A 19,124-nucleotide genomic window follows, 5' to 3' on the forward strand; every position below is an offset into this window, starting at 1 on the left:
ACCGTTATGGATCCATTTTTCATCGCAAGTAAAGATTCGGTGCAAAAATTATTTTCTTTATAGCATTCAAACAGTATTTCAGACATACAAAATCGTCTTTCAAGATCACTTAGCTTCAATTCGTATGGCACCCAAATTCCCTGCTTTTGGATGAATCTAGCTGCCTGTAAACGTTTTGAAATTGCTGATTGAGTAGCTCCCAATGATTTTGCAAGCTCTTGTTGTGTTTGACTACAATCTTCATGGAGTAATGCCTCCAATTCTTGGTCTTCAAACTTTTTTATCTGGTCTGGGCGATCTTGTCTTCCGCGTAAAAATCACCACTTCTGAATCGCACAAACTATATGTCGCACGTTGAAACCGATGGAACACATTCACCATAAGCTTCAATGAGTCATCGTTGTGCTTCAGCGGCACTTTTTCAAATTAAAGAAGTAAAGCAAAACTTCCCGCATATGACGATTCGTTGGTACAAAATTCGACATTTTCGAAGCAAAAAAAAACTTTAGTTTCAAACGTACGTTTTTATATTACTTTAGTTTATATTCAGTTCTTAATTCAGCTTCAATGGTAGGACTTTATGTAGCCGAAGAAGCAGCCCTCATCATATCCGGAATGATTCCAATTATTATACTGGCTGATGAAGCTAACCGTGCAAAGACTGAGAACATCAAACTCCAAAAGAAAGAAATCTGTTCGATTATATCAGACGAGATGAAGAAAGCCGCAAAGAAAGATGGTCCTTTTGACTGGTGCATTGAAAACATGGTGAATTAAACTACTACCTGACGCAGTTTGCAACTGGGCATGTATGATATAAGAGTTAATTGCCAACATTATTGTCACAATTTCTGTTGCCCGAGAAACATATGAAGAAGAGCTCAGATGTACAGAAAATCTTGTCGGCCCGAGTCTTAATGTACATAATGTCAGATGTCAGATTTAAGAAAACAGAAAACTGGAATGCGATATGTAGCTACTTAAAAGGTATTGACAAATAGCATGGAATTTAAAAGAAGCAGAGGAAGACTGTGCGACAAATAGAAGCGAATAATGATGAAGTCTCTTCAGTCTTGCGATGTCATATCGTTATGCTGGGTAAATGGAAGAGAAAGGACAAAAGTCTTTAAATAGTCTTAGTTTAGCTTCAACAATGGCAGCCCAGCAAGTTGCCTAATGTCACTAATATCTGATCACTTGCCTAACTCCAATTTTGATATTTTGGTTCATTTGGCACGTATGTGGTCTTTGTAGTTTAGAAATAAGTCAATCGGTTACTTTATACATCTCAGGTAATCTAGCCCGAAGTTAATTGTCACTTAAGTATCTCCAAGTAATCTATAGTGTAGTCATTTTTTTGCACTTTTTTGTGAGTAATTCGTACAATTTAGTTTTATACAAATTGTGTTGATATAATTATCATAGTTTTTTTCATTCTGCTTAAGTATTCTTAGATCCCTAGCGTGAAGTCAATTATCACTTTAGTGTCTCTAAGTAACTTAGAGTGTAGCTACTTTAAAAATTAGTTATTTTATCCACCAGATATAATCTATTGGAGAATTGTCGGAGGAAGGTTTATTTACAAGCAATTGGTTATTGGGATGTCTTTTTAGCACCCGTATATGTTAAAATAAGTAGTTATGTAGCTGATTAAGTAAGCAGTTAAGTAGCTAATAAGGTAACTGAGTAACTGGGAGTTTTTTTCCCCTCTTCTCATTTTTCCTATTCAAATTCAATGAGAAAAAACAAACTCCCAGGGAATTTTTTATTCATAATTGAACTGTATATAATCGGTATGTGAAACCAATGCGTAGACTAATTTGGACCAGCTATAAAAAGGGTCAATAGACCCCCTGCTTAAGACATCCACGTGTTAAAATAACTAGTCACATAGCTGTCACCCTAAATGATAAGTAAGATCACTAGTTCGAGACCAGCTGGGAGGCCTTTATATCTTTAAATGTTTAAGAAATTATTTAGTTAACACATTATAATAAGTATTTCCTTTTTAAAATACTTTTAGTACTGCCCTCGTTTATATACCTACATATTGTATATGTATTGTTTCTGACACACCGCTTTTTTATGTACACGACGCGCGCGCTCTAATGTCCATCAAAAGCAACAACAATAAGAAAAAAATAAAACATTTGTGCCGATGAAGAAAAACCCACCACCACTTGATTTGACAGTATTTTCTGTTATTCTTTACTTTACGTTTACTACTTAGTGTATTTTTGCTGGTACTGCTTCTGCTGCTGTGTTTTCTCATTTCATTTTATTTTTATTATTTAGCATGCAGATGTGTATAGGAATCAGGTGGCGGGGTAAAAACATTCGGCGCAGTGAGAGGTGTTTTCTTCAAGTTTATCTTGTTCTAGACATTTGCTTATTTATACCTTAAGATACATATGCATTTATACTATACACCTTAATTATTTACATGCTGAACAAAATGAAAGTAAAAGTTGTTGACGTATTCAACATTTTTTAATTGCATTTTTTTGTTTAAATTCTATAAAAATCTTCAAATTTATTATTTATAATTGTTAATTGAATGATAATTACATAAAATTTGTATTCGATTTTCATGTTTTACCTAAAAACTACAAAATTTATTTCGATATTTTACATAGTGTCAATAATGTAAATTGTATGTTTGTTGAAATTACCCATCACTATCGCTTGATAAATTCTGATAAACAAAACAAAACTAGTCGGCCATTAATTACGGGGTTGCAAAATTTAGTATGAAGGTAAAATTAGAAAATTAATGTCAGGGTCACTTATGCAAACAAATTACTGGAAATAAACACTAACAAATTATTTTATATTCGTTTAAGTTGGTTGATCTTTTATTATGCCTTCACTAAAATTATTTAATTTTGTTTTTACACGCCTTCATCTCTAAATTTTAAGTTTTAGCAAGAGAAGAAAGTAGAGTTGAGTTGGTAACCGGCATGGTAGGGCCGATCTATGATGAGTACTTATTCAATTGTAGGTGATTTATATTAGCTTAAAATTTAGCTTTAATCGAAGGTATTTATATAGTCCAAAACTTGCTTTAATCCTTGGTCTTGAAATAGTCCAAATTAAGATTCAATCGAAGGTCTTTTAATAATCCAAAATTTAGCTTCAATCGTAGGTATTTTAATAATCCAAATTAAACTTCAATCATTGGTCTTTGAATAGTCCATTCTAAGCTTCAGGCATTGGTCTTCAAATAGTCAATTCTAAGCTTCAATCGTAGGTCTTTTAATAATCCAAATTTAGCATCAATCATAGGTTTTTTATAATCCAAATTTAGCTTCAATGGTTGGTCTTCAAATAGTCAAAATTAAGCTTCAATCGAAGGTCTTTTAATAATCCAAATTTAGCTTCGATCGGGGGTCTTCAAATAGTCCAAATTAAGCTTCAATCGAAGGTCTTTTAATAATCCAAATTTAGCTTCAATCGTAGGTCTTTTAATAATCCAAATTAAGCTTCAATCATTGGTCTTCGAATAGTACATTCTAAGCTTCAAGCATTGGTCTTCAAATAGTCAAAATTTAGCATCAATCTTAGGTCTTTTAATAATCCAAATTTAGCTTCAATCGTTGGTCTTCAAATAGTCAAAATTAAGCTTCAATCGTAGGTCTTTTAATAATCCAAATTTAGCTTCAATAGTATAGGTCTATTAATAATCCAAATTTAGCTTCAATCGTTGGTCTTCAAATAGTCAAAATTAAGCTTCAATCGTAGGTCTTTTAATAATCCAAATTAAGCTTCAATCGTTGATCTTCATATAGTCCAAATTAAACTGCAATAGTTGGTCTTTTAATAATCCAAATTTAGCTTCAATTGTAGGTCTTTTAATAATCCAAAGTTTTCTTCAATCGTTGGTCTTTTAATGATCCAAATTTAGCTTCAATCGTGGGTCTTCAAATAGTCCAAATTAAGCTTCAATCGAAGGTCTTTTAATAATCCAAATTTAGCTTCAATCGTGGGTCTGCAAATAGTCCAAATTAAGCTTCAATCGAAGGTCTTTTAATAATCCAAATTTTGCATCAATCGTTGGTCTTTAAATAGTCCAAATTAAGCTTCAATAATAGGTCTTTTAATAATCCAAATTTAGCTTAAATCGTTGGTCTTCATATAGTCCAAATTAATCTTCAATAGTAGGTATTTTAATAATCCAAATTTAGCTTCAATTGTAGGTCTTTAATAATCCAAAGTTTTCTTCAATCGTTGGTCTTTTATTAATCCAAAGTTTCCTTCAATCCTAGGTCTTTTAAAAATCCAAAGTTTCCTTCAATCGTAGGTCTTTTAATAATCCAAATATAGCTTCAACCGTAGGTTATTTAATAATCCAAATTAAGCTTCAATAGTAGGTCTTTTAAAAATCATAATTTAGCTTCAATCGTTGGTCTTCAAATAGTCCAAATTAATCTTCAATCGTTGGTCTTTTAATAATCCAAATTTAGCTTCAATCGTTGGTCTTCAAATAGTCTAAATTAAGCTTCAATCATAGGTCTTTTAATAATATAATTTTTGCTTCAATCGTTGTTCTTCAAATAGTACAAATTAAGCTGCAATCGTAGGTTTTTTAATAATCCAAATTTAGCTTCAATCTTTGGTCTTCAGATAGTCCAAATAAAGCTTCAATCGTAGGTCTTTTAATAATCCAAATTTAGCTTCATTCATAGGTCTTCAAATAGTCCAAATTAAGCTTCAATTGTTGGCCTTTAAATAGTCCAAATTAAGCTTCAATCGAAGGTCTTTTAATAATCCAAATTTAGCCTCAATCGCTGGTCTTGAAATAGTCCAAATTAGTATTCCGGGAAGACATTTGTATGGTAGCTAGGTGAAATAATGGAATCTATCCATTTCCATACCAAATAAACCTTATCAACAGAGTATCAGTCAGCTAGCTTCTTTCGTTTGGGCCCTTTCGTGTTTTCAACAAACAAACAAACAGACGGACATTGCTCGATCGTCTTAGAATCTTATGAGGACCCATAAGATTCTAACACAAATACTTTGATGTGGTACTCTTTTTTTAATATTTTTCAAATAAAAACCATTTGGCTTGAATTTATGTTTCCTATTTACTGGAGAATTCTATTGATATAATACACCTATAATTTATTTGCTTGACACTGGATTCAAGACCTGAATTACACTTGCTTTCCACTTGAATTCTAGCTAAAATGATTATTGGGATAGAATTAAGCCTATGAATTAATTCGTAGTGAATTCTTTAAAAATAATGTTTAGATATAACATTTAATTTGATTTTAAAAATTGAATTAAGGATGAATTCTTGGGGGCCTTTGGTTGTAAATACATATATTAGTGTAGTGGTATACAATACAGCATGATCCACAACGAATGAACGTTTAGGACTATCTCAGCTCTGATAACAGCCACAATACAGTCGAAGTCATGGAATGCATTGTTCACAATGTTAAACTGGTTAACAGTGGATTTGATGACAAGACGATTATATCTCAATTGAGTGATAATAATAAACAGGCTCAGGATCTGATAAGGACTTCAGTATAAAATGTTGATTGTAGTGATTTAAAAAACATTTAAGATACGTTTAAGCTAGTTTTAGGCAAAGTATTTTCCAAATATTGGTCAAAAAATGAACAATAATTCTTATTATTTCCTAAAATATAAAAAGCGGTAACTAATTGTTCAATAATTTTAAACGCGCAGCAGATGGGAGCAATTTTTGCAAGGATGATTAAGAGATTTGCCAGTTTATTATTAATAACTATAATAAAATTTGTGGTTAATGTTTTGTGGTAATGAGATATGACGTTTTGGCATAAACTGAGCTGTATGTAGCTCATGGTGTAGTGATTTTTCGTATAGGAAATTAAATTCAAATTACATAGTTTTAAATTCAAATGTATTAAGATATGACAATAAAATTTATAGAGTAAAATGTCTTTTAATGGGTTCTTTTACAAATGGGTTTTTATCTTTTGCTATTGGCTTTATTAAAATAACGAAATTCCTTGTTTATTAAAAATTATAAATACCTGTTTAGCTAAAATCGACTGAAATCGTAAATCAGGTCTTCTCTGTCACTGCCTCCGCTCAATTTTTACGCAATCTCTGTTTTTCGGAATTCGATTTTTCACTTAACCTAACATTTGAGAATATTTTGATAACTGGTGCAATTCGAAGCAAAAATCCATTAGATGTTGGTGGATATCATAACACAAACCTTTTCCGGTGGTTGTTATAATTCATGTATATTTTCTGAATTTTTATTTTCACTTAACTTCACATTTATGAATCCTTTAATAGCTGGTGGGTTTCGAAACAAAAATCCATTGGAAGTTCGTAAGTCTATGACATTGTTGTTCTATCGGTGGGTTGACAAACTTTAGGTCGTTCCGGAGCGAAGATTCAATTGTCGCTGGAAACTATAGGAGCCAATAGCGTTATTTGTTCAGTCCGATTTTAAACAATAAATAAATAAATGATTGAAAAATGACTTCTGCTAAAATTATTGGAATAACCTTCAAACATTTGATTTGACGTTGGACCTAAGGAAAATATAGAGAGTGAAATTTAATTAAAAATTGGTAAACAATTTGTTATACTAAATTTTTCATTAAAATCGTATAATCAGTGAGAGTCTGCATCAGATAAATTTGTATGAAAATCTCTGAGTATTTTTTTTTACAAATTTTCTAGAAGAATTTTTCTTTACATTTGAGAATTTTACGACGTTTTTATCTTAACGTTGTTTTTAAGTTTTTATCTTGGTATATAATAGCTACAACAAGTCATCTGCCCCTGCCAAAGCCTTGGAAGATTCAACCACATTTCGTGCTTCGCAGTATATGAGTATAAATTCTCAAATACAAACCCTCGAAGTTATTCATCCTTTTAATTATTTTAACATAAAAAACAGCTCCTTCTAATATTTTATTATTTGTGTATATCTGTGATTTAGTTTTTTTTTCATTTCGTAAATATCTACCTAACTCATCATCTACATACATATATTTTTATCAACTAATTTTTATTTTTATTTAAATAAATCCAAATACATTTTTATATAATACTATGTATAAATATTTTCTCAAAAAAAAAAAGTTTTATATAAATTTGTTGAAACCTAAAAAACTAAATAAGTGAACTTAAATTACAGTTTTTGTATTTGTTTTGTTTAGTTTGCAATGAAAAGACAATTAATTTAATGGGGGAGGGGGGTGTTAGTTTAGATTGGTAATTATGCCTAATAAGGCGGTGGTTGATGTTGGTATTGTTGTCCCATCATATTGGGTTGATTGGGCATTTGACGTTGCAATTGTGCCACAAGATTGGGATTCTGTTGTTGGGCCTGATTTTGAGCTTGACCCATGCCCCCGGCGGCGGTATTTTGTGGTCCCATGCCTACGAGAAATATTATGGAAAAATGTTGGCTTAAAACGAGCAGTTTCAAAGGTTTATTTATGATGTGTGATATTTCAGTTTATACCTTGCATTTGCATCATTTGATGTTGCATGCGCTGTTGTTGTTGCTGTTGTTGGAATTGTTGCTGTTGTACACCTGGCTTGCCACCCGTTGACTGTTGCCGTTGATACGGCGGTACCGCACCCTGGCCCATCATATTGTTCATGGTAACATTGGGCGCCTGATTCATGTACTGTCCTCTATTGCCAGCCATGGGACCGGCCGGTCCTCTCTGCTGCTGTTGGGCCATAAATTCTGCAGGATTGTTGCGTTGATTCATTTGGTTAAAGCCGCCCATAAGATTGGTCTGTTGATTGGGACCACCCGTTTGACTCATACCCTGTTGGTATTGATTGAAATTTTGGAATTGCCCTGGCCCCGTCGTATTAACCATGCCCTGATTAACGGCTGCATTGCCTACACCCGCCACACCCACATTTTGTTGCATCATTGATCCAGCATTTACCATACCTGTGTTACTTTGTCCCGTCATCATGGCATTCGGATTGCTGGCATTACCTGCCCCCATCATGTTTGCACTTTGATTCATGCCCATTTGAGCATTTGCCTGCGGATTCATGCCCTGCGTCGACATTTGTTGCTGCATCATGGGATTTTGTGCACCCATGCCTTGTGCCGCCATACCCACTGCATTCATATTGGGAGCCATTTGATTGGGTGCCACGCCCGCCATTTGATTGGGTGCCATGGTTCTCATGCCGGTACGTCCGAATTGCTGCTGCTGCAATTGTTGTTGCTGCTGTACTGGATTAATAGCCCCCGGTTGCTGTTGCGGTTGCATACCTTGAGCTTGACGTTGTTGCTGCTGTTGCATGGGATTAAACGAGGGATTGTTTTGATTAAATGTGGGCTGCCGTTGCCGCAACATATTGTGCAGAGCCTGTTTGGAGTTGTTAATCTGAGGACGTTCAAAGCGATTCACTGGAATGGGGAATTTAGTTGAAGGCAATGAATACAAGTACTAACATTTTTCAGAGTTTCCGATAACTTGAGAATTTTCATAGAAAAATTCTCAATTTTATCGATAACATGGACATTTTCTTAGAAAACTTCCTAGAAACTTTTTTAATGTTATCGATAACTTAGGAATTTTCTTAGAAACTTCTTAATGTTATTGATAACTTGGGAATTTTCATAGAACACATTTCAATGTTTACGATAACTTGGAAATTTTCATAGAAAACATTTCAATGTTATCGGGAATTTTCTTAGAAAACTTTTCAATGTTATCGATAACTTGAGAATTTTTTTAGAAAACTTTTCAATGTTATCGTTAATATGAGAATTTTCATAGAAAACTTTTTAATATTATCGATAACATGGGAATTTTCTTAGAAAAATGTTTAATGTTATCGATAACTTGGAAATTTTGATAGAAAACTTTTTAATGTTATCGATAACATGGGAATTTTCATAGAAAACTTTTCAATGTTATCGATAACATGAGAATTTTCACTTTTTAATATTGTCCATGGGAATTTTCATAGATAACTTTTAGAAGTTATCGATAACTTCGGAATTTTCATAGAAAATGGTTCAATGTTATCGATAACTCGGGAATTTGCATACAATTTTTTTCAATGTTATCGATAACAATGCAATTTCCTTAAAAAATTGTTCAATGTTATCAATAACTTGGAAATTTTTATAGAAAACTTTTCAATGTTATCGATAAATTGGGGATTTTCATAGAAAACTTTTCAATGTTATCGATAACTTGGAAATTTTCATAGACAAATTTTCCATGTTATCGATAATTTGGGAATTTTTTTAGAAAACTTTTCAATGTTATCGATAACTTGGGAAATTTCTTAGAAACTTTTTTAATGTTATCGATAATTTTCTTAGAAAAATGTTCAATGTTATCGATAACACGGGAAATACCTTAGAAAACGGTTTCATGTTATCGATAACATGGGAATTTTCATATTAAATGGTTCAATGTTATCGATAACTTGAGAATTTTCTTGGAAAATTGTTCAATGATATCGATAACTTGAAAATTTTCATAGACAAATTTTCAATTTTATCGATAACTTCTGAATTGTCTTAGAAAATTTTTTAATGTTATCGATAACTTGGAAATTTTGATAGAAAACTTTTTAATGTTATCGATAACATGTGAATTTTTTTAGAAAACTTTTCAATGATAACTTGGGAAATTTCTTAGAAACTTTTTTAATGTTATCGATCATTTTCTTAGAAAAATGTTCAATGTTATCGATAACACGGGAAATGCCTTAGAAAACGGTTTCATGTTATCGATAACATGGGAATTTTCATATTAAATGGTTCAATGTTATCGATATCTTGAGAATTTTCTCAATATTATCAATAACTAGGGAATTTTCATAGAAAACTTTTCAATATTATGTACAACTTGGGAATTTTCATAGAAAATCTTTCAGTGCTACCGATAACTTGGGATTTTCGAAACTTTTTTATATAAAAAATTATTCCTGTTATCGATAATAATTACAATTCGAAGAAAATATTTTGTATTATTATTTTTTTTGGAGTTTTCGATAATTTCTATTTAAAAATTATGTATTTGTTTATAGAAAGGGTTTTCAATTTCGGAATTCGAACATAATTTTGAAACTTCTTACTTTAAATTCCAATATTGTTTAAATTAAATTAAATACTTTTATTTATTACAGATTTTAAAAAAATGGTTTCATTTTCGACAAAAAAAAACTTACTTTGCATGCCCTGCTGTTGCTGATAGAATTGCTGCTGTTGTTGTTGCTGCTGTATGGGATGGAATTGATTTTGTCCCTGCCACTGTTGCTGTTGTGGATTCATACCGGCCTGTTGCATACCTTGCGCACCGCCTGGACCCATGAAATTCAATTGTTGATTCTGTTGAGGATTTCCAACACTAATTTGTTGCTGCATATTACCCGGCACACCCTGCATTTGTTGTTGCTGCATCATGGCATTGGGATTCTGTTGCATCATTTGATTAGGATTGAATTGTTGCATGTTGACCTAGAAATTTCAATACATAAATAATTTCAAATACAGTATAATTTTGATTTCTTTTACATTTGAACCCATTTGCATATTCATTTGCATTTGTCCCATTTGCTGTTGAGGATTAATTTGTTGTTGCTGCTGCGCCACTTGCTGTTGCTGTTGGGCCTGTTGTCCCAGTTGTTGCTGCTGTTGGGGCTGTTGCTGTTGATTAGCCGTTTGTTGGGCGCCCTGTTGAGTTTGTTGACCCACTAAGGGGGGTTGTTGTTGAGTATTAACCGGCGGCGTTTTAGAATTTTTGGGTTTACGTTTGCGAGTAGTGCCTTTACCGCGACCTCTGCCACTAACCACCGCACTGGGAGATTGATCGACTGAGGAGGGGGTATCCGCCTTCATTTCATCCTTCTGCAAGAAAGGTGTGGGTGTCTTTTATGGACGACAATAAGTTAATAAAAGAATAAAACAAAATTTTAAAAAATTATAAAATTTAAAGAAAGCTAATACTAATGAAATTAAAATAAAATAAAAACTTAATACAATACCACAATCTTTTCTGGTACAGGTTCTATATCTTCTGGCGGTAAAGGTAAGGGTTCGTAATAATAACTGCTGGGCTTTATTAAACTATGTGTGTGGTACTTTAGATTGCGATGAGCCTCTTCATAGGTCAAAGGTTTACGCTCTAGTTTGACGGCACCAAACCACACCCAAGACAAGGGGGCGGGATTTTTGTGTCCCTCTAAAATATCCCACACAGAAATGCGTTGTTTGTCCGAAATACGTAATTGTTTTTTGTCCATATCATTGATTTTATTGCCTTTTTGATCGACGCCAGCCGGTTCACAAGAAATAACCTTTAAGGTAGAAGATTAAATTTATATCTTATTAATTTTTTAGTGTTTAAACAAACTCACCTCAGTTTGATGTTTGTAGAGAGGCAGTAGTTGTCTAATGACTTTAATGGAGGCATTATTCTTTTCACCAATTTCCTTTTTAAGTTTTTTCATAAGATTTGAATAGAATTTTTCATCCCGTTCTGATTGACCATCCGATACTAGAGTGGAATGTACTAGAGTTGTTAACATATCCACCACAGTGGTGAAAAGTTCGCTGTTTAAATCAAGGAAATTGGTAAATATTTATTTAATGATGTTTTTAAATTTATTAAACCTACCGGTTAGTGCTTAAATCCACCACACCTTGACACACCAACTGAGCCAAAAGTATGGCCCAATCCGTTATAGAGGTGCCATTCTTTTGTATGGAATCAAACATGCCACCCACCAAGGAAAAGCGCAATTGTAAAGCATCTAACATTTCCTCACGCCCCAAAGGATCGTCCACACCACCCATGGTATCAAACTTAAATAGAAATTTAAATCATTATTACCTCTTAAATACAAGAATTCCATTTCCTTTACTAACCTCCGCATAGGATTGCAAACATTGCGACAATTGCGAGTACAGTGAGACCAATAGATTTTCTTTATACTCATCCTGACCCTTGAGGCAGGTCAATATCAAACCCAAAAATGGTTGATAATTTAAAGGCATCTTTTTATTGCGTGTACCACAATTGGAACCATTACTGTAACTACTGCTGGCACTGCCACAACTATTACTCTTTTCCCGCTCATCGCCACTGCATGAACTATTGTTGTCAGCCTTGGAACATTTCGAGAAATAATTCATACTCTCCAGCACCTGACCGGCCACTCTTAAAATACGACCCTGCACAGCAGGTGTCAATTTAGAGACCAAAGGCGCCACCAGCCAAGTAGAGGGTTTGGGCCGATGCTCCGCCTTGCCTCCATGCGGCATTAAAACCTCCTCCATTAAAAACACATCTATGGCCGCCCGAGCCACAGTATCTAACCAGGCCGTCAGCTCGGTGCCATTGTTCATGCTTTGCTTGTGCATTAGCTGCAAATCCAACCACGATATTCTTAAAGTCCATTGGCCTAGATTCTCTAGAATTCTAACAATCATAGATTTTTGATCCATTTCCGATATGATGCTATATTCAACTTCTGAATAACAAATCATATGCAATATAGACTGTGACTGTTTGGGCGTTAACATATCGTCGATGATCATGTCACACAATTTATCGGCATTCTTTAGACATCTTTCCAGAACATGTTCCTGAGCACATATCTGCTTGAGAACATGTTGGGCAAACTCTAAAAGTGAAATTTGCTCACCCGAGCCCGTAACCGAAGGATTTAAAGGGGTGGTCGATAAAGATTGTGACATATCGTGATCATGGTCTCCCGTTAAATTTGTCAAGTCACTAGTACCCAAAATTTGGCTGATATCCACAGGCCGATCATTGCTCTTGGGCGTGCTGCCCGGATGAACAGGTGTATTGAAGCCACTGCCGCGTTTGCCGCCACTACCAAAGGCACCCGTCGATGTATTGCCCGTCATGGTGGGTGTCTTTAAAGCTGTTGTATCCACGACTATTAAAATGGCTTTTAGCACTGCCAATACCGCTTCCAGTTGTATATTTTTATGGGCTGCTATCAGTAAATGACGATCGCAACTGAGTTTAATGTTGGAAGAACCGCTAACCGCATTCAGCGGGTTGGGCGACGTACTCACAGAATACATTCCCGGTTGTGGTATTTCAATAGTTTTGAAGAGTTTCAATACCAAATGACAAGTTAAGCGGGCACCTAAAGAAAATCACAAATCAGTTTTAACTTATTTTTGTTTGATAAATTTTGCCAATCTGATTTAGTTGAAATATTAATGATAGATTAGATATTAAAGCTAAAATTGTTTTTTATAAAAAATTTATATTAATGTATATATTAATTTCAATATTTCGACACTTCCTAGTTTCGAATATGTACTTAAAAAAGTTAAAATTCTTTCAATTTACGAATATTGACTTTTTTTAATTTATTAAAATTATGTAATTTCGAATTTTCGAAATCAGTATCGAATTTTCGAATATTTATATTGATGTTCATCAAATTTGAAATTTTTTAAATACAAATATATTTGATATTATGTATTTTCGAAATATTCGAATTTATTTTAGAAATATTCAAAATTCTTAAAAAATTAAACATTCCATTTATTAATTTCAAAAATTAAATTCTTTCGCAATTAATAAAAAATTAAAAAAAAAAAATTTTTCGAAATTAATTTCAAATTTTAAAAAATTTATTTGAAATTTTCGAATACATATTAAAAAAAAATTAATTTTTTTTTTAAATTTAGTTTAAATTCCAAAATTAATTTAAAATATTTGAAAATTCAGTTTTATCGGAATTAATTAAATATTTTTAAAAAATAAATTTTTTTGAAATTTAAAAAATTTTATTTTTTCGAAATTAATTCCAAAATTTAAAAGTTTTATTAATACTGAAAAATGTTTGATTTTTTCTAAATTTTTCGAAGTTTGAGTTAAAATAGCTTAAAAATTATATTATTTATATTTTTTCGAAATAAATTTAAAATTTTCGGATATAAAACTATTCAAATATATTAATGTTCATAAGATATTAACAATTGTATACAAATTTCAGAATATTTTATAATGTTCGAATTTTTCACAATTTATTTCCAATTTTCAGAAAAAAAACTGTTTTATTGTAAACAACTCAATTCGAAATATTTGAACAATGTACGAATTTTTTGAAATTAGTTTTGAATTTTTGAAACATTAAAATAATTCAAAAATGTTGCAGCTCATTAAAAATTGTAAATTTTTAATGTTTTCGACAATGTTCTAATTTTTCGAAATTAGTTTAAAATGTTCATATGTAGATTAAATTAGTTCAAAATTATTTTATTTAATTGCTACAAATTCGAATTTTATTATGTGGTTTTGAATATTTTTTCAAAATTTTAACAAATTTTAAAAATTAAAGTTATTTTCGAAATTTGGAATTTTCGAAATTAAAATAAAACAGTAAGAGAGCTATATTCGATGCCGAATCTTTTTAATATTTTTAGGTAAACAAAATTAATTTTTTTTTTCAAAATTAAAAAAAAATTTCGATATTGTTTGTAAATTTTTTAGTGAAAAAAAAATTGTTTCGATGAAAAAAAAAATTCGGGTTAAAACATATTTTTCCCAATTTTGACCCATTGTAGGTCCAACTTACTAAAGCCTTATATACATCGTTGCAATGGACATTGAAATATTTATCATTAGATATCCATATTGTCTATATTAATGACTTAGTAATCCAGATATAGATAAAAAAAAAAATAAACTGTTACATCTATTTCTTCCACTTACCCGATTCAGCATCCGTAGTTATTTCACCACCCACCGGATAAGCATTAGCCAACGTGGGCAGGGCAATTTTCAACACAAAGTCGGCCAAAGAGAAACAATGTCTGGCCACCAATATGCATATGAAAACAGCCAAGGAATTGTGTATTTTACTATTTTGTATATCGATTTGACACAGATGTGGATATCGGGTCTTTTTCATAGCATGACAAATACTCTGTAGGGCAGCAATCCACTCTTCCGACAACGAATTACAACCGGCAGTCAACTCCGCGCACGCTATAGCAATATCATTCAAACGATCGTTGTCCGTTTCATGGCAAACTGCAAATATAACATTCGAAACAAAACTGTAGATATTGGCAGGAGATTCATGCAATTGACGCAGCCAGAGATTATCAATTTTACCACCGCGTTTGGGTGAGGCCAAGAATTCCTGCATAAATTGTGGATTATAGGATTGCGGTACCATACCCAACTGTTCGGGTTGATTGAAAATGTCTTTGAACTTTTTAATATGCGACATTTGGGGAAAAAATTCCGGTTCTTGGTCTTTGGAACGTAATATCAAATATGATTCATACAAATCACTTAAATAGGCCAAAATACAACGTTCGGCGGAACTGCATTCTGTGGGATTATTGACATGTTTTATGATGCGACACAAACCCTCAAACACTGACACTGTTTGTTCGGGCGACAATAGCAAACAGCTTTGATATCTTCTTAATATACCCACTATATAGAGACCCAAAGAGGTGGTATAACTTCTTACCATATTGGACTTTTTCGCCAGCAATTGGTTTTCAACTTCGGGCAGCTCCTTTAAAATTTGATCACACAATTCCAATAGACTGTGTATATTCAAAGCCATTTCCATTAAATCAAATAAAAAGGCCACATGTTCTTGTACAGGCAAATAGTTATTGTTGCCCACAGCAAAACCATTTAATTGCTCCAACACTGTAGCAGCACACTGTGAAGTGACCACATGTTGATCAAAATAAGCCATATTTTGACATTTACTAGTTGTGTTTTCGAAATTAAACTCATTGCGTGAGTGCTTTTTCACTTTGCCACCCTCTGCCACATCAATACTAAATTTTTTAGTAAATAATTTACAAATTTCCTTCGACATCTTTTTGACAGCGTGCTTCTTTTCGTCACGTTCCTTGCCCACGCCGAACAGTAAGATATAACGTTGATTCGATTCACTGCTATAGATCATGGAGGGATCATCTTGCGGTATGGGAAAATGTTTGGTGTATATGTAATGTCGTGATATGGATGAGTTGTTTTCATTGCAACCCGTACTATTGTTGTGATCAGGTATTTTGGGACTATCGGGTGCCTCGGCTTGACCCTTTTCTTTAATATTCTGCAATAGTTTGTCTAAATCATCGTCAACATTAGAGTCATCAAATTCATTGTGTTTGAAGTCCAAACCAGCACCAAACTCATCATCAAAACCATGATTAACGGCTGGCGAAACTGGTTTATTCGATACTGGTCCTGTAACAATATTATTGCCCTTGCTGTTGTTGTTGTTTAAACTGTTGGCCACATTTGTTGTGGTGGCTGTCGTGCTTGCTCCCTCCAATAGATCACCTCTGGATATCAGCGTATGCATGTAGGCATTGTGTGAGAATACATCGTGTCTTATGAGAGCACTAAAGAGATGTACTAGATTCGTGAATTGTGTACGATTGGCTACGCTGCCATTTTCATCGAGTACGGGGGCATCGTGATCGAGAAAATTCATAAGAACTGATTGAAATACAGGTAGGCCACCGATAAGTCCGGCTCCCGATGCTATGGAATCTTTATCGTCGTTCGGATTATTGCTATTGCCCAAGCCATTGTTATTGTCTTCGGCTGAGGGTGTAGTAACCTCAATTTGACGTTTATCTAGGAGTATGGCCACCACGATAGCACGATGTTCACCCCATCTGGAAAATAGGGGCAATACAATGAATTTGATCGAAAATCAAAAAAATTTAAAAAATTATTTTTTTCCAAAATTTTTTTTTTGCAATAAAAAACATTTTTCACAAAAAATAAATGAAAAAAAATTATAAAAAAAATTTAACGATGTTTTGTTAGCTGGAGTATGTAAGAACTTACCTTTGACTGGATACCGCCCACTCGCACAATATCTTCACCGTGGTTCCATCCACAGTATTCGAATCGTATTCTTGCCGTATCTCTTTCGTCTCACCATTCGCCCCCATCTCACGACGCACACTAACAAACGGCTGAAAAATACTCCCATACAGGGAATCTATCGAGTTGCTCTGATCCATTAAATCAAAACAATGCGTATCCAAATGATCGAGAATAGTTAAAACATGCGTATACGAATTCTTATTAGCATTTTGCCATTTCTCGGCAAACCAACGATTTTCAGCATGTTTCGAGCGCAATACTATTTCAGCTTCGGTAGCTCTAAGCTGTCTACGCACTTCGGCATTTGTTATGGTACACTTGGTAGGCATTGGTAGGGCGGAGGGTGCGATGGGCAAATGATCCAAAGGACTGCCACACAAAGCGGCCGGTATCCGATTCTCACCAATACCACACCAAACCATGGCAGTGGGACATTCGATGGTAATTATTTGTAGTATGGTGCTTAAATACAATATGATGTCACGGTGATGGGGACAATTTAGGTATTCATTAATGGCGCTTTCATAGGGATCCAAAGCGGGCTTTTTCTTATCCACCTCCTCCTCAATATCCATATGAGTGACACCAGCTGGCAGCAGTTGTTTACCATTGGGCTGTTGGTCTATAACATTATTCAATAGATTAGCTAATTTTTTAGCTACCACGTAGGCCATTTTGCGGCAAAGTCTTTCGGACTGCACGAAATCATGCATATACTGCAGAGCAAATGTTAAAATCAATTTCTTTAGAGACTCATCGAACGTGACCTGTGTACGCATTTTGTCCAATAGTTCTAGTATCCAGTTGAGGAACTCCTGTCTATCCAATAGTGATTCTTCGTGCATGTACTTACTTAATTGGGTGCAATAATTCCAGTATTTAAGAGCATTGCGACTGTCTTCAAAGTTGCTGCCAATGCCTGATATTGAGGAACCAGAACCGGGCATATTATTTGCTCCCGGCAAGCCGCTTTGACTGTTCGAAGTGCCTACACCGGGTGTGCTGTTGCCTGCTAAAGTGCTTAGGCCACCACCGCTAGATGATTGACTGTTGGCTGGACTTAGCATGGGCACAGGACTGGCCAACGATTGGGGTACGGTGTTTAGAGAATTTGTAGGATGCGTAGTAGAGGTATTTTGTTGTTGGTTATTGTTTTGTGTGCTGGGTGCTCCATAGCCACTTAGCAAAGCCTTCTCAGCTGCAGAACCTAAAATATATTAATATTTTTGTTTAATATAAAACAAAGATATAGAATATAGGTACTCACTTTTTTCACTCAAATGATAATATTCCTGTAATTTGGGCAGCAAATCTTTCATAAATTTTATTAAATTACTTGTCCATTCCGGCACCGGATCAAATGAATTTCTCTTTTTGTTTTTCGACTCTGAAACACTAACCATATAGGCGGCACTCAGTTTAATGAACCAGGTGGCTCGTTGCATATTAACCTGATGATCACACAATGTTATTAAAATCTCTTCTTTTTTATTAAACGACGGCACCCGTTTGGCCAAACTTAATAGGGGTTTATTGCCGGCTAAATCCTTAAACCAGGCATCTAGTGCCCCCTTGGTACGAGGCGAGACCGGCCAGAAATTGTCTTTGCAATTGATTTGTTGTTTTTTACGCATCGTATCCTGCAAGGTCATCAACTCTTCCTTTTTCGCCAAGATGGCATTGAAAAATGATGCAACTTTGCTGGCATTCACATTGGAGGTGTGGGCTGTGCCGAATTCATCGGCCAGCGGTGGCATTGTGGCAAATCCATGTTTGACATTGGATGGTGTCAATTCATCTTCCCGTTGTTTGGCATCCTGCGGATAGACGTCGGGTGGACCCAAACGTGTACGTTTTAATGGTCGCTTTTCCTGTAGCAAGGAAAGCATTTTCGTTTGTCTTCAAAACCTTTTTAGGGCTTTATTTTCTAATGATTTTTTACACACAAATTAAAAACTTTTTCACAAAAATTATCAAAAAAAAGAGAGCGACGACCACTGAAAAAAAATGCAAAACAATTGTTTGAGAATAATTTTTTTGGGAAGATGCCAGACGGTTTACATTTGCGAATAGCCGTTGCTACACCGATAATTTTGCAAAATACTTCTGCGGCCGGTGGCAACACCGTTCAGAAGCCGTTACGTAATGTTTTATAACTGTTTTGCAAAATTGTTTCAATTAGAATTTTTATATTTAAGCCGTTTAAGCAAAATAGTTCTAAATCTAATAAGATATGGTTTATAA

At 33.9% G+C, this 19,124-nt stretch overlaps 1 protein-coding gene across 1 annotated transcript; it reads right to left on the reverse strand.

Annotated features, from left to right (window-relative positions):
• Positions 1 to 7,008: 7,008 nt before the first annotated feature.
• kto (kohtalo) lies at positions 7,009 to 18,797 on the reverse strand. Its single transcript, XM_065506240.1, has 11 exons — positions 18,148 to 18,797; positions 16,839 to 18,087; positions 14,718 to 16,663; positions 11,885 to 13,137; positions 11,634 to 11,821; positions 11,374 to 11,569; positions 11,002 to 11,313; positions 10,532 to 10,885; positions 10,186 to 10,474; positions 7,487 to 8,404; positions 7,009 to 7,401 (listed from the first exon to the last, which is right to left on the reverse strand). Exons 1-11 carry the CDS (start codon positions 18,767 to 18,769, stop codon positions 7,244 to 7,246), a joined length of 7,485 nt encoding a protein of 2,494 aa, XP_065362312.1. The 5' UTR covers positions 18,770 to 18,797; the 3' UTR covers positions 7,009 to 7,243.
• Positions 18,798 to 19,124: the final 327 nt, after the last annotated feature.

This window comes from Calliphora vicina, chromosome 3, assembly GCF_958450345.1.
Source record: "Calliphora vicina chromosome 3, idCalVici1.1, whole genome shotgun sequence".
In the NCBI taxonomy this organism is placed as follows: domain Eukaryota; kingdom Metazoa; phylum Arthropoda; class Insecta; order Diptera; family Calliphoridae; genus Calliphora; species Calliphora vicina.

Coding starts and splice junctions, on each gene's coding strand:
- kto (XM_065506240.1), bottom strand. CDS start 18,769: ATGCTTTCCTTGCTACAGGAAAAGCGACCATTAAAACGTACACGTTTG. Junction 11,822..11,884: donor GTTTGCAATCCTATGCGGAG/GTTAGTAAAGGA, acceptor TTTCTATTTAAG/TTTGATACCATGGGTGGTGT. Junction 10,475..10,531: donor ATATGCAAATGGGTTCAAAT/GTAAAAGAAATC, acceptor TGAAATTTCTAG/GTCAACATGCAACAATTCAA.